Raw genomic sequence first — 23,567 nt, 5'->3', positions numbered from 1 at the left:
CTGCGCCACAATCCTGCTCATGGGGGAACCGTGCTCTCCACATGGCCTTCTGGGATTCGTAGTTCTCGGTGGGGGCCTTACTGTTGATTTGCCTGGGGAAGCCTGCCGAGTGGGACTACATTTTCCAAGATGCCCCACTCCCGGGCTGCGCAGTGATTCCGGTGACTGCTGGTGAGTCAGGTCGGCCGGCTTCCCCCATTACAGCGGCTCAGGCAGCCAGCTGGCTCGCTCCGGTCCCCGCAGTGGAACCCTGCAGGCCCCGCATCTGGCGGTAAGGTCCCCCCTTGGAACGTACCACTGTGGCGGGTGGGGGGGCTGTACCATTCCCTGTCTCCCCGTATGGCGCAAGGGGATGAGGAAAGGTTTCCGACCCCTGGTTCGAGTCCGGCCTCTGATGCCTGGGTTCTATTCCTTGGAGGGGGGGAGCTGGAAGCCAGGACTCCTGGGTTCTGTCCCTAGCTCACGGGAGGCTGGGAGCTCGGACACCTGGGTTCCATCCCTGGGGTGGGGTTGGGCGCTGGGACAGCTGGTTATAGGGACGCTGCCCTGATGCTTTGATGCCCCTGCATTGGTTGGTTGCCTGGGGTTGGTGCAGGTGCAGGGCGCTGTACGTCCTAGCTGACGGAGCTGGAATCCTGCCGTCCCCCCTTCGCTCTGCTTTCTGGAGTGTAAACCGCACGTGGCAGGGGTGAGGGACCGGCCTGTGGGCCTGGCACACATACCTGCCTCTGATACAGCCATCCTGGGAAAAGACCTGAAACGCATCGCTCTGGACCGCAGAGAAGAGGTTTTTAACCCCAGATCGGGGATAGAACCCAGGAGTCCTGGCTCCCAGTCCCTTCTGCCACTAGACCCCACGGCACTGTGAACTGACTGGGTTGGATCTTGGCGACGTAGAAATGTTGGCACCTTGTGAACACAAGGGGTTAATTTATATGCCAGCTGGGCCCTATATGCAGCCAGTGCCTAGAGTGACTGGCTCGTGGGCCCAGTGCCATGTGTCTGTCTAGGACTGGTATCCCCTCCCAGCTAACCTGGGGATCGGGGAAGTCTGTCTGGCCCTATAGCAACCTTGGTGCAGGCATTATACCCAGTATATGGCCCTGATCTCTATTCCCATATCGCCCCTGTCCCAGTGCACCAGGCTGAAGAGGCCTGTGGGGGCCCAAGACACAGCACCCCCTTCTATCAAGGTGTGGGAGTGTATTGGGGGGGGTAGTGGGAGGCTGGAGTCGTTCTCCCTGAACAGGGTGCATTGCAGGAATACGGCTCTCCCTCCCTATGTCCCAGATTGCCCTCCCCACGCGGCGGAGCTGCTGGGAGTGAATTGAGGACAGGGCGGAGGGGAGGTGTGGGCGAGGCTCTGGCACCAGCCAGACAAACGGGGCCTTGTTCAGCTGTTGTTGTAGTTGCTGCTTTCCCAGAGAGCTGCGGTGACAGCTGCCATGACCCCAGGAAAAGGTGGGTGAATAGCCTCAGGACCCAGGAGTCCTGCCTTCTAGTCCCACACTCTAACCACTAGACCCCACTCCCCTGCCATCATTTGGGATAGAACCCAGAAGTCCTGACATGTTTCCTCTCCTCCTTGAGGTCTGGTCTCTCTTCGGGGGGTGGCGAGGGGGCAGAGAGCAATTGGGGTGGGGCCTGGTATGTGTGTCTGGTTCCTCTCGTCCCTGGGTAGCTCATGCTGGCAGCTAACGCCAGCAGCCTGGGGAAAATCTGGGACCACCCCGGTCTGTGACAGACGGCTGGGGAGCCAGGACTCCTGGATTTTATCCCTAGCCCTGAGAGGGGAGTGAGGTTGGAGGGGTGGCGGGACTGAGAGGCAGGATTCCTGGGTTCTATCCCCCACCAACAGCCCCCTGCCAGTGTAGCTGTCCTTGCCCCACTGTCTGTGGGCTCTGCAGCCCCTAGATCTCTCTGCTGCTCTTGGGGTGACGCTTGGGCCCACCGCATTCATCTTGCCAAATGTCCTCCTGGGATTTGAACTGGGGCCCTGGTGGGGAAAGGTTCACACTGCGCCACCCTCCACCACCCCTTGTGCTCTGGGATTGACGGGGGGACCTGGGGTGTGTCACAGCGGCTGCCCGATTTGACCTGAAATGGTGGGGAGGGGGCAGCCCAACGGGAGGTGGTGTGGGGCTGCTGGAGAGACGGGGAACAAAGACCCTGGGTGCAGTGTTGGGGGATCCTGGATCTGTCTGTGCATCTGCCCAGCCCTAAGTTCCTGGCATGACAGTCAGTCTGTCTGTCACCCGTTCCTGGCAGCTTGTCGACGAACCAGCAGAGATGTGCACGTGCTGAAACGCTCCCCCCGCAAACCTCAGCAAGAGGCATGGGGCTCGACGCAGGGTCTGTGCTGACGCTGCCTCTCTTATGTCGTTTTGGCTGTCATTCCTGTCAGTCTCCCCATTCCTGGAGCTGGGAAATTGACAAGAAAGCCCCGTGGCTGGACCCTACGACCAGCTGGGGCTGGGGCGAGAAGCCCATCACCTGGGCCCCGCGGAGAGGAAACGCCCTGCCAGCACAGTTGAGCGACCCGTCTGTCTGTTCATAGGGTGTCTGTCTGGCCATCTCCTGGATGTCTGGCCATCTGTCTGCCTATCCTTAGGATGTCAATCCGTCTGTCTGCCTGTCTTTAGGGTGTCTGTCCATCTGCCTGCGCTTATGGTGTCTGTTTGTCCATCCCTAGGATATCTGTCCATCCATTTACCTGTCCCTAGGATGTCTGTCAGAATGTCTGTCCATCCATAGGTCCTCGGACTGTCTGACCCATCCGGCTATCCCTCCGCTCTCTGAAGCCCTGCTGGCAGCGGGTCCCATGTGCTACCGCCGCAAATCCGACCCCTGGGGAGATGCCCTCGGCCCCTCTCCGGGCTGATAGGCAGGGTGCCCGGGTCGAAGTGCATTGCTCCTTCATTGGCTGCGGCAGCTGGCGTCACGGGGGAGGGGAGGGTTGGCTAAAGGGGGTGGGGCGGACGGGACCAATGGGCCGTGCACCTGGTGGTGGTGGGGCCCAGGTAAACCCCGTGCTGGATGTTTGACTTGCCAGTCAGCGGCCGGGCAGAGACTCTGCAGGGGCGCCACGGGCACCGGCTCTATGGGCTTCCTTCCCCGATCCTTGCAACGGGTCGGTGCTTGGCCGTCGTCTTTTCTCCATTCACCGATCTGCTCTTTCCTCTTCCCTGCCCCCTCTCTGTCCGCCTCTACTCTTCCGTGCCAGCTGTTTGTCTGGCTACCCAGCTGGGCTGCGCATGGAGCAGAGTGGGCGAGCCAAGGATAAAACACGTCACCCTGGCTTCTCTCACCTGTCACTCCGTGACCTGCCCAGCTCCCCACTTAGCTCTTCAGCCGGGGCCTCTGCCACTTTCTGCTCTCTTTCCCGTGCTTTTTATTTAGCTTCCTTTGCATCTGTTTTCTTGTCTGTCTGTCTGTAGCTAGCTGTCCATCTCCAAACATTACTCTTTCTCTAGTTTTTAATGTCTGTCTGTCTGTCTATCTATCTACCCATCCATCCCCGTCTGTCTGTCTATCTGTCACTTATCCTATTTAATCCACACGTTCTGTTTCTGAATTTCTCAGTACTCCCAGAGGTTGTTACCCTGACCAGGATCGGGGCCCCCGTCATGCCAGGTGCTACACCAAGCACTCCCCCCAACCGAGATCGGAGTCCCCGTCGTGCCGGATGCTGCAGAGACCTAGACTGAGATCGGGACCTTTGTTGTGACCTTGTTGTGCCAGGCGCTGCACAGACTCTGCCTGAGATCGGGGTGTCTGTCCTGCCAAGTGCTTCACAGACCCCCAGATAGAGCCCCTACCCTGAAGCGTTCACCATTCAAACAGGCAAAGGCAGGATCAATTTCCTAGTTGCGCAGCTGGGGAAACTGAGACACAGACGGGTGCAGCGACTGGCCTGGGACCCACCTGGAGGCTGTAGCCAAGCCATGCATAGAACGGAGGAGTCCCGGGAGTGAATTATTGTTTCTTTCTTACGATGAGTAATCCCCACTGTCTCTCTCTCTTTTTCTTTTTCCCAGATGGAAACGGCGCTCCCGGCTGTTGGCAGGGAAGGAAACCACCACAAAATAACCAAGTTCACTTGAGGTAAGTGATTTCTGGAGAGCTGTTATGAAAGCAGATACGAGTTCCTGGCCAAGACTAGGCTCACATCATGGCGGGCACTGCCCAGACCTCCTCGTTGAGTGCGGCTGTTCCCCCCCCCAGCTGCCCCACCCCAGAGACAATGCATCTCAGCACTGACCGAGCCATCCCCGTGTGGTGTTATGTGTGGGTGTTCCCCCATTGCCCCACCTCAGAGGCAGCCGCATCCCAGCACCAGCCTTGCTCTGAGTGTCCCTGTCTCTTGTCCCCAGGTGTCTGTGGCGGCAGCAAGATGCTGTGGAAAGCTCTGCTGAGGATGGAGCTGGGGGGAGCGGGGAACCAGGCCCCCTTCACGCATCGGCTCCTGTCCCCAATTCTCCGGTACCAGTCCACTTCTGTCATGGATCACCACCACGTGGAGCTGGCCCGAGAGCGATCCAAGACAGTCACTTCCTTCTACAACCAGTCGGCCATCGACATCGCAGCAGAGAAGGTGAGGGTCGCTGGCTCTGTCAGCCTTTCCCCCTCCCACAGAGGACATTCAGTGCTTGGCAGGAAACTGAGGCACACCCTGTGAGTGGCAGTAGAGGGTGCTGTGCTGCAGGGAGTGGGGCGGGGGGCGCTCTCCCCTGGCGCTCAGTGCTGGCCCCAGGGGAGACGCCATGCTGCAGGGAGCCGGGTGGGGTCTCATTAACACTGGGATCCGGGTCAAATTCCAGCTCCTGGTGACTCCGTGCTCCTCTGCTAAATTCCCTCCTGCTGTTTCAGTTGGAGACAAGATTCCTTTTCACTTCCTGTCCCAAAGCACTGCGCAGCACATGTGTGAGCCAGCTTCTCTGCCCTGCCCCAGAATCAGCCGCACCTCAGTGCCAACCGAGTCAACCCCCTATGGCATCGCTGGCATGGCTGTTTTCCCCAGCTGCCCCGAACCAGAAGTGGCTGCATCTCCATGCCAGGCAAGCCGTCCCTGTGCGGTGTCGCTGCTTGGCCGTTTCCCAGCTGCCCCGCCCCAGAGGTGGCTGCATCTCAGCCCCGGGCAAGCCATCCCTGTGTGGTGTCACTGCGTGGCCGTTTCCCAGCTTCCCCGTCCGAGAGGTGGCTGCATCTCAGCCCTGGGCGAGCCATGTCTTGTATGTGAGTCATCTATTCCTCTCTTGCCATGTTTCTTTTGCATCTAGCATCCCCGCTCTGACATAGCAGCTATTCAGCCCAATTCATTCTCTGGCATAATGGGTGTACCCCAGGGTAAATCAGTCCTATTGTGTTAAAAAGGAAGGGCAAAGGGGGCAGGGAAGAGCAAGGACACAGGACGAGCAAGGTGAGCCAATGATAACTAGCCAAATATTTACTCAGCGAAAGCAGCCAACTTGCCTGAAATGTGAGAGGGGAGTTGCGTATTAATTTCAGCAGCTTTCCAGGCAGGAAGCTGCTGGCAAATAAAACACACACACACACACCCTTTGTGCGCGTACCACAGAAGAAGAGTTGCATTGCCACTCCGAGAGGTGTTAATCTGGGTTTAGGGAAATCAGAGACAATAATTGAGGGGCCTCCCCCTGTAGGGGGCGCTGGCTCCTATCCAGCCTTGAAGAGGCCAGTCATAACCCCCTCCCCACACCCACACCCATTGCATTCACTAATCTTGCTTTCCTGATTGCTCTTTCCAGCTAGCATCCTTTGAAAGCCTCTAGGTTGCACAGATCTCCATGGCAACCCTGCTTCCTATCTCAGGAGCCACACCTCAGCCCAGAGCCTGGCCCTTTAAAAGATGGGGCTGAATAGTGAGACCCACTTCTGAGGCTGGCTCAGGAAGGGGGACGGCTCACCCTGCGCCGAGATGCAGCCACCTCTGAGGCGGGGCAGCTGGGGAACAGCCGCAGAACCGGGGAACAGGAGCTATTGCCCACGCGGCCCTCCCAGGACGGCTGTATCTTCATTGCACCCTGGGGCAGGTGCTGGCTCATTGCTAGGGAATCTGGGCGTTGGTCCCAGCAGCAGGTCTGGGCTCCCATGGGCCACCTGGCAGGGAAAGCTGCCGAGAACTGCCAGCTCGGGTTTGGCACGACAAAGGCCAGGGCTCGCCAATGGGCCCATCTAGCTCGGTATCCCGCCTCCTATCTGCCACCCAGATCAGACCATGGGCCCATCTAGCCTGGTGTCCCCCACTGTGTCAGAGCCTGGCAGTGTTTGCTGTGTTGGCGTTTAGGACATGTGTAATGTGCTGGCTCGGGGGCGGCCGACCCAGTGTGTGGGTCCCCTGGGCAATGAAATCAAACTCCTTCCTTCTCCGGTCTTGCTGTGCTAGTGCCTTTCTTTCCCTCTGCTCTGTTTCTTTCTCTCTCCTTTTTTCCTCATTCATTCTTCTCCTCTCATCCCTTTTGGTTTCTTCCTCATTTGTTCATTTGACTCTATTTTCTCATTCGTTCTTTTCTCTCCCTATTTCTTTCCTTCCTTATTCAGCCGTTCCCTCTCCCTCTCCTTTCTGTTTTCCTCATTCATTCGTTCGTTCTCTGTCCCTGGCCTGTTCTTTCCCTGTCTCACACTCCCTCTCTTTTTGCTGTTCCCATGGACACCCCCCAGACCCACTCGCGGGCCCCACTGGGAGCGGCTGTGCCCCATAGCTTCTGAAGGATGGGCCTGCGCTGCCACACTCCGTTCACTGTTCCCCCCTCCACCCTCAGGGGGCGCCCTGGGCCCCTCATTGACCTGCCACCTTTCCGTTCTCTCCCAGCCATCCGTGAGATTGACACCCACCACCATGCTCTATTCAGGACGGTCACAGGACGGCAGCCACCTTCTGGTAAGTTGGGGGCGGGCACAGCCCCCTCCTCCATTCTCCCCGCACAGCCCCGTCTGAGAGCTCAAACTGAACCCCCTGTACTGGATGGGGAAAATGTGTTAACCCTCTTATACACGCTGGGGATACTGAGGCAAAGAGAAAGGGAGGCGATCACACTGTTCCGCAGGGAATTCATAATAGAGCCCCGGAGTCCTGGCTCCCAGCCTCCCTGGCACTAACCACTAAACCCCGCTCCCCCCAGAGCCAGGGAGAGAACCCAGGAGTCCTGGCTCCCAGCCCCCCTCCCCCGGCGCTAGCTCCACTGGAATTGGTGGGATGGAACTGTGGCTGCAGGTTGGATCCTGTGAGGGAGGGATGGAAGCAGCCCTGAAGACGCCAGCAGATGATTGCCAGCGTCTCTGGAGTGGGGTCGGAGCCAGGACACACCCAGACAGTGCCTCGATCAGCCTGCGTGTTGGGGCCACTCAGGACTCCTGGGTTCTATCCGCAGCTCTGGGATCTAGGGCGGGGGTTCTCAAACTTTTTTTGCTGGGACCCCCTTTGAAGATATTTCAGGCTGGACGACCCCCCCCAAAAAGGGATGATTCCTCCCGCCCCCCCCCATGCCATGCCACCCTTCCCGGCATGTGCTGAGGCTGACAGCTTGTGACATCCCCCATAATAACCTCATGACCCCTTGAGGGGTCACGCCCACAGTTTGAGAACCCCTGATAGTGGATAAGAATGGGAGGGGAGCTGGGAGCCAGGACTCCTGGGTTCTATCCCCCATGTGTGCAGCTGAGAGCTGACATACTCAGTGTCTTGTTGCTCAGCATAGTTCTCCAGTCTGCCCAGGCCTGAGGGTTTGCCGACTGTTTCTAGGCAGATCGCCCAGCATGTTATGGCCTGCCTAGTTGAATGAACTGATGGGATTGTAGCAACCTTTATCCCAGTGGCTGCACAGGGACGGCTCACCCAGCGCTGAGATGCAGCCACCTCTGGGGTGGGGCACCTGGGGAACCGCTGCGCAGCGACACCGCACAGGGACGGCTCACCCAGCGCTGAGATGCAGCCACCTCTGGGGTGGAGCACCTGAGGAACAGCCGTGCCATTTTGCTTCAATGCAGTTTAAGACAGAAAATGAAAAAGAATTGGGACTGGTTGATTATAGGGGTCGGGATTAAGGGAAAAGAAACAAAATTAGGCACAGACATGGGATCAACACTGTACCTGTTTAGCTTGATAAACCAGGAGTCCTGGCTCCCAGCCCCCTTGCTCTACCCACTAGACCCCACTCCTCTCCCAGAGCTGGGGATAAAACCCAGGAGTCCTGGCTTCCCACCACCTTGCTCTGTCCACTATCCCCTGATCCTCTGAGTTCTTCCTCCTCTAGAAAAGTGCCCATTATCTTCACCGCGAGCTGCCTGTCCGCATCGCCCATCGCATCAAGGGCTTCCGTAGCCTCCCCTTCATCATCGGATGCAATCCCACCATCCTCCACGTGGTACGTACCCGAGCGGGGGCACAGCTGAGGGACACTGTGAGAGGGAAGGGGACACAGGTGGGAGCTGGGGGGTTGCAATGTGGGTGGGGTTAGAACCCAGGAGTCCTGGCTCCCAGCCTGTCCCCCCTCCCTGCTCTAACCAGTAGACCGCACTTCCCTCCCAGAGCTGGAGAGAGAACCCAGAAGTCCTAGCTCCCAGCCGCTCTACTCTAACCCACCAGGCCCCCCTCCCCTCCCAGAGCCGGGGATAGAACCCAGGTGTCCTGTGCTCTATCAAGTGAACCCCACTGCTGGCCAGTTTTTCCATGCCTCGCTTTACACTTATTCGTGTTTTTCCTTCCTTTAGCACGAGCTGTACATCCGAGCCTTCCAGATGCTGAGTGAATTCCCCCCGGTGAGTGTTCGGGTTGCTCTGACTCCCAGCACACACAGCGTTAGGTACAATATGGGAACTGGTTACGTTAGCTTCCCCCGGCACCAACTGACCCTGGGCCTGGACCATTCGAGCAAAGGGTGGAATATCTGGAGGGAGGATCAGGATAATGTATCCATCCAACCAACCCCCCACTGCTCCGTCCCTCTCCGTAAGTTCCATCCCTCCCCCCGCCGACTGAATCCATCCATCCATCCATCCATCCAACCCCACACTGCTCCATCCTTCTCCATACGTGCCATCCCTCCCCCCGACTCCCCCCATCCATCCATCCAACCCCACACTGACTGAATCCATCCATCCATCCAACCAACCCTCCACTGCTCCGTCCCTCTCTGTACGTGACATCCCTCCCCCCCGACTGAATCCATCATTCCATCCATCCCCCCACACACCCCTATCTATCTATCTATCTATCTATCTATCTGCTGACTTCTATTTTTCTTTCTTTCTTTCTTTCTTATTCATGGGACCTCTGCTCCTCTGGGCTTGGCCCTACATGGCGAAGGTGTCACAACACATTTGCCATAAGCTGGTTGTGTTGTGAAATTGGGACATGGCCTTTTGCTCCTTTAGGAGGCGTCGGCTCCAGTGTGGCCCTAGGGTGAGGGACTGGCTGGATCTGGGGGCCGGCAATGGGACATGGAGCCTTTCTCCTCTATGGGTCACTGACCTCCACGTGTCCCTTCCCCTCTGCTCACCATCCCAGATCAAGGACCAAGAGGCGGAGGCCCAATACTGCAAGCTGGTCCGACAGCTGCTGGATGACCACAAGGATGTGGTGACGCTGCTGGCTGAGGGGCTGCGGGAGTGTCGTAAACACATCCAGGTATCAGGGTGCTGGGATCCTGAGAGGTGTTAGAACAGGGTGGGGATGGGAGCCAGGACTCCTGGGTTCTATCCCCAGCTCTGGGAGGGGAGTGGGGGATGGTAGTTAGAGCAGGGAGGCTGGGAGCCAGGACTCCTGGGTTCCATTTCCAACTCTGCCATTTGCTGTGCTGAGTGACCTGGGGTAAGTTACATCCCCTATTTGTACATTATTTTCCCCATTTGTAAATGAGAATAATACCATCCTTTGTAAAGTGAGATTTGCTGATGAAAAATGCTACATAGGAGCTTGGGATGACCGTGACACTCACTGTCACCGCTTAGTTAACGTTTATTAATTATTTGCAATGATCATTTTTGCTAGTGTCCTTTACATCTATTATTATTGATGACTAATAATCATCATGTCAGGATTTTTATCAATATTCCACCTACTTACGTCCAAAACATAGAATCAGAGAAGATTAGGGTTGGAAGGGACCCCAGGAGGTCATCTAGTCCCACCCCCTGCTCAAAGCAGGACCAACCCCAACTAAATCATCCCAGCCAGGGCTTTGTCAAACCAGGCCTTAAAAACCTCTAAGGATGGAGATTCCATCACCTCCCTAGGTAACCCATTCCAGTGCTTCACCCTCCTAGGGAAAAACGTTTTCCTAATATCCAACCTAGACCTCCCCCACTGCAACCTGAGACCATTGCTCCTTGTTCTGTCATCTGCCACCACTGAGAACAGCCTAGCTCCATCCTCCCTGGAACCCCCTTTCAGGTAGTTAAAGGCTGCTATCAAATCCCCCCTCATTCTTCTCTTCTGCAGACTAAACAAGCCTAGTTCCCTCAGCCTCTCCTCATAAGTCTTGCGCTCCAGCCCCCTAATAATTTTTGCTGCCCTCTGCTGGACTCACCAATTTGTCCACATCCTTCCTGTAGTAGGAGGCCCAAAACCAGACACAATACTCCAAATGTGGCCTCCCCAGTGCTGAATAGAGGGGAATAATCACTTTCCTCAATCTGCTGGCAATGCTCCTACTCATGCAGCCCAATATGTTATTAGCTTTCTTGGCAACCAGGGCACACTAATGACTCATCTCCAGCTTCTTGTCCACTGTAACCCCCAGGTCCTTTTCTGCACAACTGCTACCTAGCCCATGGGTCCCCAGTCTGTAGCTGTGCTTGGGATTCTTCCCTCCTAAGTGCAGGACTCTGCACTTGTCTTTGTTGAACCTCATCAGATTTCTTTTGGCCCAATCCTCCAATTTGTCTAGTTCACTCTGTATCCTGTCATGTCCACCAGTTTCCCCACATCCACAGAGCCAGTCGGCTCATCATAGAATCATTATGATTTGTGTTTTAAATTAATATTTTAGTGACTGGTAAATATGTATTTTTATTATCAAGTATTAATATCCATTATGCTTGTTTTATTTACTATTATTTTGGACTAATAATTATTTCAGTATTTTCCTGACTATTACACTTATTTCTGATAATCATATTAATATTTTATTAATCTTTTATTAATTCTTGGTAATTTTCTCTTGAATTGTATTAACTCATTAATTCCCATTATACTTATTTCATGTATTATTATTATTTTTAATAATAATTCAATATTTTAAGCCACTTATATGTCTAGACTTGACAGAATTCAATTTTTATATTTTTGCAATTTCTGTGGATAATATCAATGTTTATTTTTAAGTTTTTTTTATTTTTAACCATTTAAATTTTCACAGTGGCATGCTAATCATGAATTTTATTAGCTGTTGTTAATTCCCAGTATGCTTATTGCATTATTATTTTGAACTAATCGATATTTTAGGAGTTTATGCTATATTAACAAGCACTATACACTATATCCAGTGTGCACTGTTCAATACACTGAACACGTTATACAATAAGTGATATATACTATAGACACTATATATAAAACCGACTACACACTGTTACCATTCACTTTTTACAGTGTTATTACATTTATTTATTTGTAATCATCAGGAGTTGCGTGTTTTATTCATTATATACACTATATATAAAACCGACTACACACTGTTACCATTTATTTTTTACAGTGTTATTACACTTATTTATTTGTAATCATCAGGAGTTGCGTGTTTTATTCATTCTAGGAGGGTGGTGAAACACTGGAATGGGTTACCTGGGGAGGTGGTGAAATCTCCATCTTTAGAGGTTTTTAAGCTGCAGCTTGACAAAGCCCTGGCTGGGATGATTTAGCTGAGGTTAGTCCTGCTTTGAGGAGCGGGTGGGACTAGATACCTCCTCAGGTCTCTTCCAAGCCTTATCTTCTATGATTCTATGATATTAGCTGCTGTTAATTAGCTTTATGAACTCAAGAATTCCTTAGTGTTAGTTGTGATTGGTTCCCAACCCTTGACTATTGTTTGCTGCTAGCTCTTGCTGGTTGTTCTTATTAGTCTTACTTATTGTCTCTGGTTCCGGGTTATTAGTAACAAATCACCCTTCCTGTCCGAGCCATGTGGAAGTGTTTTGCTTTGTTTCTGTGTCAGTACAGTATCGGTCCTTGTTTTTAACTAGCGTTCTCCATCCATAGATCTCAGAGCGCTTTACAAAGGCAGCTGGTATCTTTATCTCCATTTTGTAGATGGGGAAACTGAGGCACAGAGAGGGGCTGTGACTTGCCCAAGGTCAGCCAGCAGGCAGGGTCTCCTGTGTCCAAGTCCAGTGCTCTCTCAGCTAGGCCTCGCTGCCTCTGTGTTAAGCCATTGTCGGTTAGCCCCTGCGCTGCCATTCTTCTCCCCTGTCAGGACGAGAAGGTCATCCGTTATTTCCTAGACAAGACGCTCACCTCCCGGCTGGGGATCCGGATGCTGGCGATCCATCACCTGGCATTGCACGAGGAAAAGGTACGATCTGGCCTCTGCTCTCCCGTTCCCCTCGGCTCCGTGAACGGGCCACGTGCACGACACAGCTGGCTGCCCTCGGGGTGTTATAGTAGGTCCCCTTGAAATTCATATTTTAGGGAACCGCCCTGTTTGGGTGATCTGGTCCCAGGGTAGGGGACTGGCTGGCTCAGGGGGGCGAAGAAGGGGACCTGGGTTAAAGCACTGGCTGATTGTCGCTCTCTCGCTTTGGCAGCCGGACTTCGTGGGGATCATCTGCACCCGCCTCTCCCCAAAGAAAATCATTGAGAAGTGGGTGGATTTTGCCAGGTGAGGAATAGTGATGGTATGTGGCGCCCCCTTGTGGACACAGTCTGGAATTACACCTTTTAAATTTTGCCCTGCTCTGGTTTATGCGTAGCGTGGAAAGGAGGAAATTTCTTCTTCCTCAGAGTATCGTTTTGCGGGATCTGGAGGCGAATTCATATGGAGGGGAGGGGAGGTTTCCACTTTTCCCTTCAGTCCATGGCTTAGAGAGCTGCTGCTGCTGTTGTTAGTTAACCACTGAGATGTTTTTGGATCTTGGAAAGGAAAAATCATCCCGGATTTATGAATAGTTTTTTAATGTGAGAGGATTTACTCCTGTGTGTATCTAGGGAACTCGCGGACAAATGGCTGGGGTGCTGGTGTTGTTCATTCAACCTGAATGGAAGGGGAAAATCTGTCTGTATAAACAAGAATGGGGTCTGGTGGCTTAGAGCGGGGGGTGGGAGACAGGTTCTGGGAGAGGAGTGGAGTCTAGGGGTTAGAGCGGGGTGCTGGGAGCTAGGATGCCTGGGTTCTATCCCCAGGGGAGGGGAGTACAGTCTAGTGGTTAGAACAGGGGGATCTGGGAGCCAGGATGCCTGGGTTTTATCCTCAGCTCTGGCAGTGGGATGGGGGTGTCCTAGTGATTTAGAGCAGGGAGTGGGGGGCCGGGAGTCTGGAGTCTGGACTGACCCAGTGCAGTGGGGTGGTTGAGTGACCAACCCAGCCTGGCTAATGCTCTGTGCTTCCCCGCCTGCAGGCGTCTGTGCGAGCACAAGTACGGTAACGCCCCGCGGGTGCGGATCAATGGGCACGTGGCTGCTCGCTTCCCTTTCATCCCCATGCCACTCGACTACATCTTGCCGGAGCTGCTCAAGAACGCCATGAGGTGAGCTACCCCCACCCAGTGTATGGCAACCAGGCTGACTCGGGGGGCGGGGGATGGGACACGGGGCCTTTCCCCTCTAGGGGGCTTTGGGGAATAGGGGTCTGGGGCCTGATTTTTGGCTACATTTTCCCCTACCCCAGAGCCACCATGGAATCTCACCTGGACACTCCGTACAACGTGCCTGACATTGTTGTCACTATTGCCAACAACGACATCGACCTGATCATCAGGTACCATGTGCCAGGGCCCGCCTGGGCCAACAGCCGGCTTACGCTGGGATCCCACCCCCAGCGACATCCCTGGGGTCGCTGCGGATTCACTGTGGGGGCGCTGAGGCGGTGGATGAAATTAAGGAAGGGGGAAATGTTGGCTTGGGTGGTTTCATCTCTGCTGGGGAACGGAGGATCCTGCCCCGGGCGGGGACCAGTCAGACAGGTGGAAGTGGAGGGAGCCATGGTTTGTCGGCTGCACGATACTGAGTGGACCCTGTTCCCCCGGTAGGATTTCAGACCGGGGCGGCGGGATCCCCCACGAGCACCTGGAGAAGGTGACAGATTATCACTTCACCACAGCCGAGTCCAGCACCCAAGATCCCCGCATGAGCACTCTCTTTGGGAGCATGGTGGACATGGTCAACAGCGGCCAGTCGGGCCCGATGCACGGGTGAGTCTGGTGCTTTGAGCCACAGTGATGCCAGTGGCACGGTAGAATTCCCAGCATCCTCTGCCAACAGGGCATCCTGGACGGGTCCTCAGCTGAGATCAGGCCAGCTGGGCAGGAACAGATTTTCCCCTGCTCCCCCCTCCTCCCCCCCCCGATATTGTTGAGAGTTTGAGGAGTTCCGCTGTCTGTGAATCGAAATCTTGACAACATCTGCGTACCGAAAAGCCATTCCCTCCCATCCTCCTTGTTTGGATCCACTGAAACATTTTGTTTAGATCTTAGGAAAAACTTTCTAATGCTAAGAACAGTTCAGCCCTGGACAGGTTTCTTAGGGATGTTGTGGAATCTGCAATATCAGAGGTTTTTAAGAACAGGTGGGACAAACACCTGTCAGAGCTGCTCTGGGTTTACTTGGTTCTGCCTCAGCGCAGGGAGCTGCACTTGTTGACCTTTCAAGGTCCCTTCCACCCTGACACTCAAGTGATTTCAACCTGTTTTCACCAGTTTGTCAGTCCAGTTCGCTCCAACGTCAAAGTGGTTTCAAACTGGAAAACGGGGATTTTGTTTTGAAGATGTCAAAACATTTTGTCAATTTCAAATTTGTTTCCCCGACTTCTTTGGAGGCGGGAGGCGTGTTAAAACTGACCCCATTTCATGCACAGTTTCGACGAACCGGTGTTTTGTGACGAAAAGACGAGTCTTCCAGCAATTCCCCACCACTGTTTGTTCTGAATACAGGAGTCTCTGCCCCCAGAAATGGTTAAACGAGATGGTGATTTGAGCTGAGGGATTAGACCTGAGCACCGATTAGCAATGAAATGAGCAGTTCATAGTGAATGATGTGGCTCAGTTCCTTCTCATGCCAAAGTACATGATAAAGGAAGATGCACAGGCATCATTTTTCCTCTTTTTACAGGTGAGGAAATTGAGGCACAGAGAGGGGAGTCTGTGGCAGAGCTGGGATAGAACCCAGGAGTCCTGGCTCCCAGCCTCCCTGCTCTAATCACTAGACCCCACTCCCCTCCCCAGCTGGGGAGAGAACCCAGGAATCCTGGCTCCCAGTCCAGGACCACTCTACAGTATTTCCAGTATGTTGTGTGTATCATTATTAGATGTATTACAGTAGCACCTAGGAGCTCAGTCATGGAGCAGGACCCCACTGTGCTAGGCGCTGTACATTATTTATTAGGTGTACTACAGTAGCCCGGAGAGCTGATGGTCTCAGTATATATCTCCCATGTAATTACCCCCTGTTTGTCCATCTGTCTCTGCTGCAGGTTTGGCTTTGGCCTGCCAACCTCCCGGGCCTATGCCGAGTACCTGGGGGGCTCGCTGTGCATCCAGTCCCTGCAGGGCATCGGCACCGACGTGTACCTCCGTCTGAAACACATCGACGGCAAGGAGGAGAGTTTCCGCATCTAGAGACCTTCCTTGTTGGCCCGCGGCCCCCTCTGACTCTGCATGGACATCAACTTTGCTTCCCGTGGCTCTGTGGATGGATACCTATGAACCCAATCCTACGGCCCCGGACTCTTGGGTTCCTAGTGTCTCTGCAAGAGGGCAGGACTTTGTGCTTACGGACAGGATGTCGCCCCTGCTGGTTATTCTGGTCCCATCCCTGGGAGCATCCTAATAGATTCTTTATTCCGACGGGGCAGGGCACGGGTTGGCGCCGCCCTCAAACCGATTTTTAAGGCAACAAATGCTTCCCGGCGTGTGTCCTTCCATTGGTAGCTCCACACTGCCAGCACCTTCCACACTCATTTCCTCACCCTTCTTTCATTCCTTTCTTCCGATGAAACCAAATCAAAGCACGCATTGGAGTGGGAGGGAAGACTTTTATTGTTGCACATGGCTCCAGAATCACCCCTCATCTCTCCAGCAAATCCCTCCCCACTGCACACTATAGGCAGGGGAAGACTTTTATGGTTGCGCAGGGATGCTGGGTTCCTCCCCCACCGACTGCACATGGCAGATGTAAATTCTAGCCCTGTTTTTTGTTTTCCTGCTTTCTCATTTATTTCGGGGGGGAGGGCATGTGGATTTGACTCCCCTCCTTGGGGAGGGCTGGGGGAACTAGACCCTTAATGTGTATCTTGCTGTGATTCCGATTAAAAGTGCAAATTCGGAAAGGCAGCGCGGCAACGTGACTCTGTCCTCGAGGGAGCAAGGCAGAGTGGTGATTCATGCTTTTATCAGTCTAGTAGGGACCACTGTGATCATCTAGTCAGATGCAGGCCGTACAACTTCTGCAAATTAATTCCTGTTTGAACTAAAGCAGACCCTTTAGAACAACATCCCATCTTGATTTTAAAATTGCCAGGGATGGGGAATCTACCATGACCCTTGGTAAGCCGTTCCAGCAGTTAATTCCTCTCCATGTTAAAAATTTGCACTGTATTTCTGGTCCGGATTTGTCTTAACTTCAACCTCCAGCCATTGGATCTTGTTAGCTTTGTCCAATAGTTTGAAGAGCCTGTTATCAAATATTTGTTCCTCATGAGGTATTTACAGACTGGGATCAAGTCACCCCCCTTCACCCTTCTCCGTGTTACACTCAAGATGCTCAATCTATTTTGCTTATCACTAGAAGGCAGGTTTTTGGATCCTTTAATCACTCTGGTGGCTCTTCTCTGAACGCTCCCAATTGATCAGCCTCCTTCTTGAAGAGTGGACACCAGAACTGGACAGAGGACTCCAGCAGCGGTTGCATCAGGGCCAAATACTGAGTTTAACAGAACCCTTTTCATTGCCTTTTTGCATCTACATGAAGGCTGTCTCTGTGTTGGCTCGAACCAGCAATCTTTCAGTTAATAGCCAACCACTCTAATCAATTGCACCTCAGAGCCATCAAGTGTGTGGAGGAGGGAGGGCAGGGGGTAATCAGTGGCTGTGGTTTAGGTTGGAGCTGTAAGCTTCAGTCTCTTTTCATTCATACTGGGGCAAAGCTAGAGTCGCTGTGCTGAAGTGAGTGGAGTCACGCTGTGACATAACTCCAGTGCAGCCACTCCTGGCTTATGCTGGGGGCAGTCAGGTTTGGGTGCTAGTTCCTTCCGCACATGTGACTGGCCCAGGCCAGCTGTGGTTCACCTTTACACAGGCGTAGGGAGGTGGCTGGGTTATTGGAAGTGCCCCACCTTGGTGTGAAGCGACAAGAACTGTGTGTGTGTCGGAACCTTTGCCACGCTTGGGGTGTGTGTGTGTGTCTGTTTCAGTGGGATGTTCTTATGATCCCGTTGGGCTCACCCCAGTGGTTAATCCTAGAGTGCTTCTTGGGCCAGCAAACAGCATGCTGGATGATGGGCATTTTCCTATTCTATTTGGTGGAGCTGTGTGGAAACTGGGAAATGAAGGGTTAAACATCAACCAAGGGCATATGAACCATTTCTGGTGCATAGAAGGCGAACGGGAAGCGAGGTGGCAGAGGGGGGAACTTGATCATAGTCTAATTATCTACACAGGGAATAAATATTTGATAACGGCTTTTCAGTCTAGCAGAGAAAAGTCTAACACGACCCAATGGCTGGAAGCTGAAGCTAGACAAATTTAGGCTGGAAATAAAGTGTGCGTTTTCAAGAGTGAGAGTAATTAACCACTGGAGCAATTTACGGGTGGGGTCGTGGTGGATTCTCCATCACTGACAATTTTTAAATCAAAGTTGGATGCTTCTCTTAAGAGATCTGCTCTAAGAATTATTTTGAGAAGTCTCTGGCCTGTGTTAGGTAGGACGTCAGACTAGATGATCACAATTGTCTCTTCTGGCCTTGGGATCTCTGACCTGTGACAGGCCGGATGATACGGGAACAGGGAGTTGTGGGAATGGCAGTGGAGTTCAACGTGTGAATGTGGATGATGGTGAGGGGGATATGGGGAAAAAAGTGTGATATGACACACAGTGACCCTGAGTTGTAGCTCTACACTCAGCTGTTCTGGTTGCTGGAGGGTGTAGCTGAAAGAAAGTGATGAAGTGAGAGGTTTATCCTTTCTCTGCCACTAGTGAGGGCCAGAAACTTTCTTCTTGAAACAAGAAACAAAAGCTGAGTTTCTCCTCTGTTCACATGACATCTTTTGGGGTCCATTCTTCCCTGCCAGGATATCCAAAGTGTCAGGGGCAAATGGCTATTCCTGTTCCCCTGTCAGATATTATATCAGGGGAAGGTGCTCCGGGACTTTTTTTTTTTCTGCCCCCTCCCACGCATCTTGTAGCAGCTGGAAGTATACTGTGTCTGTGCGTCTGTCCATCCCAGTTATGGGACTGCTTATACCTGTGTCCCCTTTCTGCTTTCTGAGTTGACACCATCACCAGTCAGGTCTCATGCCCTCACCTGTTTCTGGGTGTAATTTTGCAATTCCCCCACTTGTATGTTGGTGATCTGGATTCAACAACGTCCCATCTATGCCAACTGCATATTACTGTGCAGATCCAACTAGAGCCTGCATCTCTTCCCTTTGGGAGCCTGTAACCAGTGCTATGCAGGGACCAAATAGCCTTCTGAAAACGAATAGATTTATTAGCCAATGGAACGAAGCATTTGAGAAAAAGTGGTTTAAAAACAACAACCCACCGACACGTGTCTAGCTTCAGCCAGTCGTATGCCAAGGCTTGGCAGAATTCAAATTCAATTTTTTTATAATTTCAATGGATAATCTCAATGTTTATTTTTAAGTATTTTGTTTTTATTTTTATCAATTCAAATTTTCACAATTGCACAAAATTATGGGTAGGGTTTGGACAATAATGACAGTGGACGTTGAGATTCAAAAAGTTAAAGCTTTACAATCCTTCAAAACACAAATGGTCAACATCACAAGTAAAAGCATCTTAGCGAGACAAGGAGGGTCAGGTAATATCATTGGAACAACTTCTGTTGGGTCTTCCCTGCACTAGCACTTCTGCTGGCAAAACTTTTGTCACTCAGGGGTGTGAAAAAACACCCCCTGAGTAACCTAAGTTTTGTCGGTATAAGCGCTTGTGTAGCCGCATTATGTCGGCGGGACAAAGCTCTCCTGCGGATATAATAAAACCATCTTAATGAGGGTGGCAGCTATGTCAGCAGGAGAGTGTCTCCCACCAGCATAGCACTGTCCACACAAGTACTTATGCCAGCAAAATTTACAGCGCTCAGGGGTGTTTTTTTCACACCTGGGAGAAACAAAAGTTTTGCCAGCATAAGTACTAGTGTAGACAAGGCCTTAGTGAGAGAGACAAGCTTTTGAGCTATACAGATCTGAGAAAGGTACTCAGATCATAGAAGATGAGGGTTGGAAGGGATCTCCGGAGGTCATCTAGTCCAACCCCGTGCTCAAAGCAGGACCAACTCAAACTCAATCAGATAGTATAGCATAAATAGTTATCTTATACTCTGAGACCGTTCAAGGTGGAATGACCTGTTAACACCCCTTTACACATGAGACAAAAACAGGAAGTTAGTGAGGTACAAGTTGTTGTAATAAGCCATAAATCCAGTGTCTTGATTAAGACCATGATTTTTAGTGTCTAGCAAAGTAATGGTCTTAACCTCCCAGGCTTGTCTTTTGAAAGTGTGCAGGTTTCCTTTGAGGGTGAAGACTGATAAGTCACACATATAGAGTGATCGCTATGTGACAAGTATTCACCGACGGGTGATGTGGTGTTTTGTTTTTTATCATTTTCCTTTGGGAGTTCATCTGAGAGTGTTGCAATTGTCTGGTTTCACCCAAAGAGTTGCTACTGGGGCATTTCGGGCACTGGGTGAGGCATACCACATGTTGTGATAGGATATGTAGGACCTGCAGATCTTGAGAGGTGTGTTGTGGGGGGTGCTGATCATTGTAGCGGTGGAGATAGGCCTTTGGCGTTTGCATCTGTTGTTCTGGCAGGGTCTGTTACAGATTTGATCTGATGGGTCTTGGTGAGTGGGGAGCTTGCTTCTGATGATGAGGTTGGGGCGGAGGGGCGTGTTTGAAGGCCAGAAGTGGGAGTTCAGGAAAGATTTCTTTCAGGATGGGTTCCCCATGGAGAATGGGGTGTAGTTGTTTGATGATACCCCGTATGGGTTCCAGTGTGGGGTGGTAGGTGACAACTAGGAGTGTGCAGCCAGAGGGGATTTTGTTTCTGTATTGAAGCAGGTTCCTTCAGGGTATTTCGGTGGCCCACTCCATGGTGTGATCTACTTCTTTGGTGGTGTGTCCTTGTTTGGTGAAGGCGGTTTTGAGTGTGTTAAGGTGTGTATCCCGGACTTTCTCTCAGAGCATGTTCTGTGGTATCTGAGTGCTTGGCTGTAGATAACAGATTTCTTGGTGTGGTCGGGTGGTCACTGGATTTATGAAGGTAGATATGGTGATCCATGGGTTTCTTGTATATGGTTGGCTGTAGGATTCCATTGCTGAAGCTGATCATGGTGTCCAGGAACTTGATGCTGGTGTGGGAATGTCCCAGAGAGAGTTTAATGGACAGGTGGCAATTGTTGAGGTTGTGGTGGAAATCAATGAGGGAGTTTGTCATCTGTTCAGATGAAAATATATCCATGTATCTCAGGTATATCATTGGGTATTAATGGACCACTTCACCTTGAATGGTCCCTTAGAATATATGCTAACTACTTATGCAAAACTATCTGTCTGATCTTGTATTCAGCTGCAATGCTCTGAATACCTTTCCCATACCTGAAGAAGAGTGCTGTGTAGCTCGAAAGCTTCTCTCTCTCCCCGCAATGGACGTTGGTCCAATAAAAGATACTGTATTACCTCCCTCACCGTGTCTCTCTAATATCCTGGGACTGTGTAAGTCAAAGTGCACGCCGTTAATAGCCTTAAATCAAACTCTAATACATTTTCAGGCAGCATTTTTCTTAGTTAGCCTGTCTAAATTTCTATTATTGTTGATGGAAATATTTTTACATTGGTTTCTGTGTGTACAGTGAAATTATCGACATTTACCAATAAAAATCTAATCTTGGCAAGCCATTTTATGCTTCACTACAAGCTAAGTTAGGGAAGCTTTTTTTCAGTTACAGGATTCACATTCCATTAGCAAGCCCCCAAGCCTATTCTCGGTTAACTCCAGAGATGGAAAGTGTCTCACTGCTTGTCTATATGGGGACATTAACCTCAATAGCTATTCCTCAGTAGCTCCTCATGTGGATTTAAGGCTTGTCCACACATGGAGTTATTCCTGATTAACTATTCCAGATTCCCTCCATGTGTGAGTACGCTTATTCCAGAACAAGAATACCTTATTCCAGAATAAGAGTGTCTACACATGGAGTTAATAAGGAACAGCTATTCTACTTTTAAATTCACACTCTACATTAATCCAAATGATTTTCCCCATTTAGACAAGCCTTAAGATAATGCCCCTGTGATGGTTATGCCATTGTTTCACAGTTGGGCCCATTCAGCCTTGTTGGCTTTCCACCACAGCTCTTTTGACTGTGGGGAAGTGTGTTGAAATTGTCTTCTCCAACGCACCATCTTGGACATCCTATACTTCAGGGGCTAAACGCCTGACAGGGAGAAGAGCTACTGAAGCTAAAGAACAATGTCAACCCGAGAAGAAATGGGGGTAAGCTGGCTGAGAATAAATTGAGGCAGGAGATCAGAAGGTTTGTAACCATCAGAGAAGGGAGGTTCCATAAGAAATATAAGAACTATCATAGTGGATCAGACCAAAGGTCCATCTAGCCCAGTATCTTGTCTCAGACAGTGGCCCGTAATAGAGCTACATGGAGGGTACAGAACAAGGCAGTTATGGAGTGATCCACCTCTGTCTTCCACTCCTGGCTTCGTGTAAGTCACAGGTTTAAGGTCGCTCCAAGCACGGTGTTGTGTTCCTGACCATCTTGGCTAATAGGCATTGGTAGATTTATTTTCCATGAACTTCTCCAGTTGTTTTGTGAACTCAGTTATACTTTTGCCCGTCACAACATCCCATGGCAATGAGTTCCACAGGTTATTTGTGTGGTGAGTAAAAAAAGTACTTGCTCTTGTTTGGATTAAACCCGCTGCCTGTTAGTTTAATGGGTGACCCCTGATTTATGTATCATGGGGAAGGGTAAATAACACTTCTCTGTTCACCTTTCCCACACCAGTCCTGATTTTATAGACCTCTATCATATCCCCTTTAGTTGTCTCTTTTCTAAGCTGAATAGCCCTAATCTTTTTAGTTTCCCCTTGTGTGGAAGCCGTTCCATACCCTTGATCATCCTCGTTTCCCTTCTCTGAACCTTTTCCAGTTCCACTATATCCTTTCTGAGATGGGATGACTATACCTGAACACAGTATTCAAGGTGTGAGCACACCATGGATTTGTGTAATGGCCGGTGTTAGAAATAATCAAACAGGTTGTCCCGGGGGTGGATTGGGGAGACACAACCCTTTATTGCCTGCTCGTTCCACCTCGACGCCGCGAGTGAGCAAGGAGGGGGTTACTTTACAATTCTTTTATCCATAACAGTATGTAAATGTATATGTTTCCAGAAACAACTCATAGACCCTTATTTGGTTACATTGACACCTATACAATGAATATTCACAACTACATAATGAATATAATTATATCCGCCCCTGTTTGTTGTTTACAGGATTACCATACAGAGGTCAGGCACATCACCTTAAAACCTATAAATTTTACACTAACATTCTTTGAAGTAAAGGCATGCCAGGGGAGACGGAAGATAATGCTTTCTTCCCACCAAAAGGCCTTGCACAGGAATGGCGATAGACTTATCCCCTGCGCAGATGGCCAGGAAGGGAGAAGAAGATAACAGACTCTAACTAGAATTCACACCAATTAACAGAAACAAGGTTTGCCCTTGCCTTGACCCTGTTCCCTGTAGCTTAGCCCTGACCACTTGTCCGGCTTTTAACTCTTTACTCTCCTACAGCTGGATGATATTTTTCTATCCCTTTCTGAATAGTTCCTAACATTCTGTTAGCCTGTTTGACCACTGCTGTGCCTTGAGCACTTCTGAAATAATCATGCCTCCCTCCACCTCGCTCACAGAAGCAGTGAGGGCACATAATCTAACTGGTCTGAAGGCACACCCCCACATCCATCACCGTATGTATGAGAGGGTGGATCAGTACCGGGGCTAGAGTCATTCACTGTATTTATTACAGGCTCTGAATAACGGGATGAACAGCGAGATGGGGAAAATTGCCCAGTCACCCAATTTTTTTTGGTTGGGTCAGATGATGAAGGGCTCCAGCTGGGGTTAATAAACTGG

General features: G+C 51.2%; 1 protein-coding gene across 4 annotated transcripts; it reads left to right on the top strand.

Annotated features, from left to right (window-relative positions):
* Positions 1-148: 148 nt before the first annotated feature.
* BCKDK (branched chain keto acid dehydrogenase kinase) lies at positions 149-21,091 on the top strand. Of its 4 annotated transcripts, none has more exons than XM_067535258.1 (13): positions 149-271; positions 4,038-4,104; positions 4,374-4,594; positions 6,833-6,901; positions 8,274-8,384; positions 8,731-8,778; positions 9,527-9,646; positions 12,429-12,527; positions 12,760-12,833; positions 13,570-13,698; positions 13,839-13,928; positions 14,200-14,361; positions 15,639-21,091. In XM_067535258.1, exons 3-13 carry the CDS (start codon positions 4,394-4,396, stop codon positions 15,781-15,783), a joined length of 1,248 nt encoding a protein of 415 aa, XP_067391359.1. In that variant the 5' UTR covers positions 149-271; positions 4,038-4,104; positions 4,374-4,393; the 3' UTR covers positions 15,784-21,091. The 4 variants fall into 4 exon arrangements, with proteins under 4 accessions (XP_067391359.1, XP_067391363.1, XP_067391361.1 ...); XM_067535260.1 differs by lacking the exon at positions 149-271 and adding an exon at positions 669-688; XM_067535259.1 differs by lacking the exon at positions 149-271 and adding an exon at positions 3,063-3,130.
* The last annotated feature ends 2,476 nt before the right edge of the window (positions 21,092-23,567 follow it).

Source organism: Emydura macquarii, unplaced genomic scaffold (assembly GCF_026122565.2).
Source record: "Emydura macquarii macquarii isolate MOO-44397 ecotype Brisbane River unplaced genomic scaffold, CSIRO-AGI_Emac_v2 contig_3485, whole genome shotgun sequence".
In the NCBI taxonomy this organism is placed as follows: domain Eukaryota; kingdom Metazoa; phylum Chordata; order Testudines; family Chelidae; genus Emydura; species Emydura macquarii.
The sequence above is the reverse complement of the archived record's forward strand: the minus strand, read 5'-3'. Positions and strand labels throughout refer to the sequence as shown.

Excerpts from the sequence above, each read along its gene's own strand:
- BCKDK (XM_067535258.1), top strand. The coding sequence starts at position 4,394 with ATGCTGTGGAAAGCTCTGCTGAGGATGGAGCTGGGGGGAGCGGGGAAC. Across the intron at positions 6,902-8,273 it reads AGGACGGCAGCCACCTTCTG|AAAAGTGCCCATTATCTTCA; the intron begins GTAAGTTGGGGG and ends TTCCTCCTCTAG. Across the intron at positions 8,779-9,526 it reads TGCTGAGTGAATTCCCCCCG|ATCAAGGACCAAGAGGCGGA; the intron begins GTGAGTGTTCGG and ends TCACCATCCCAG.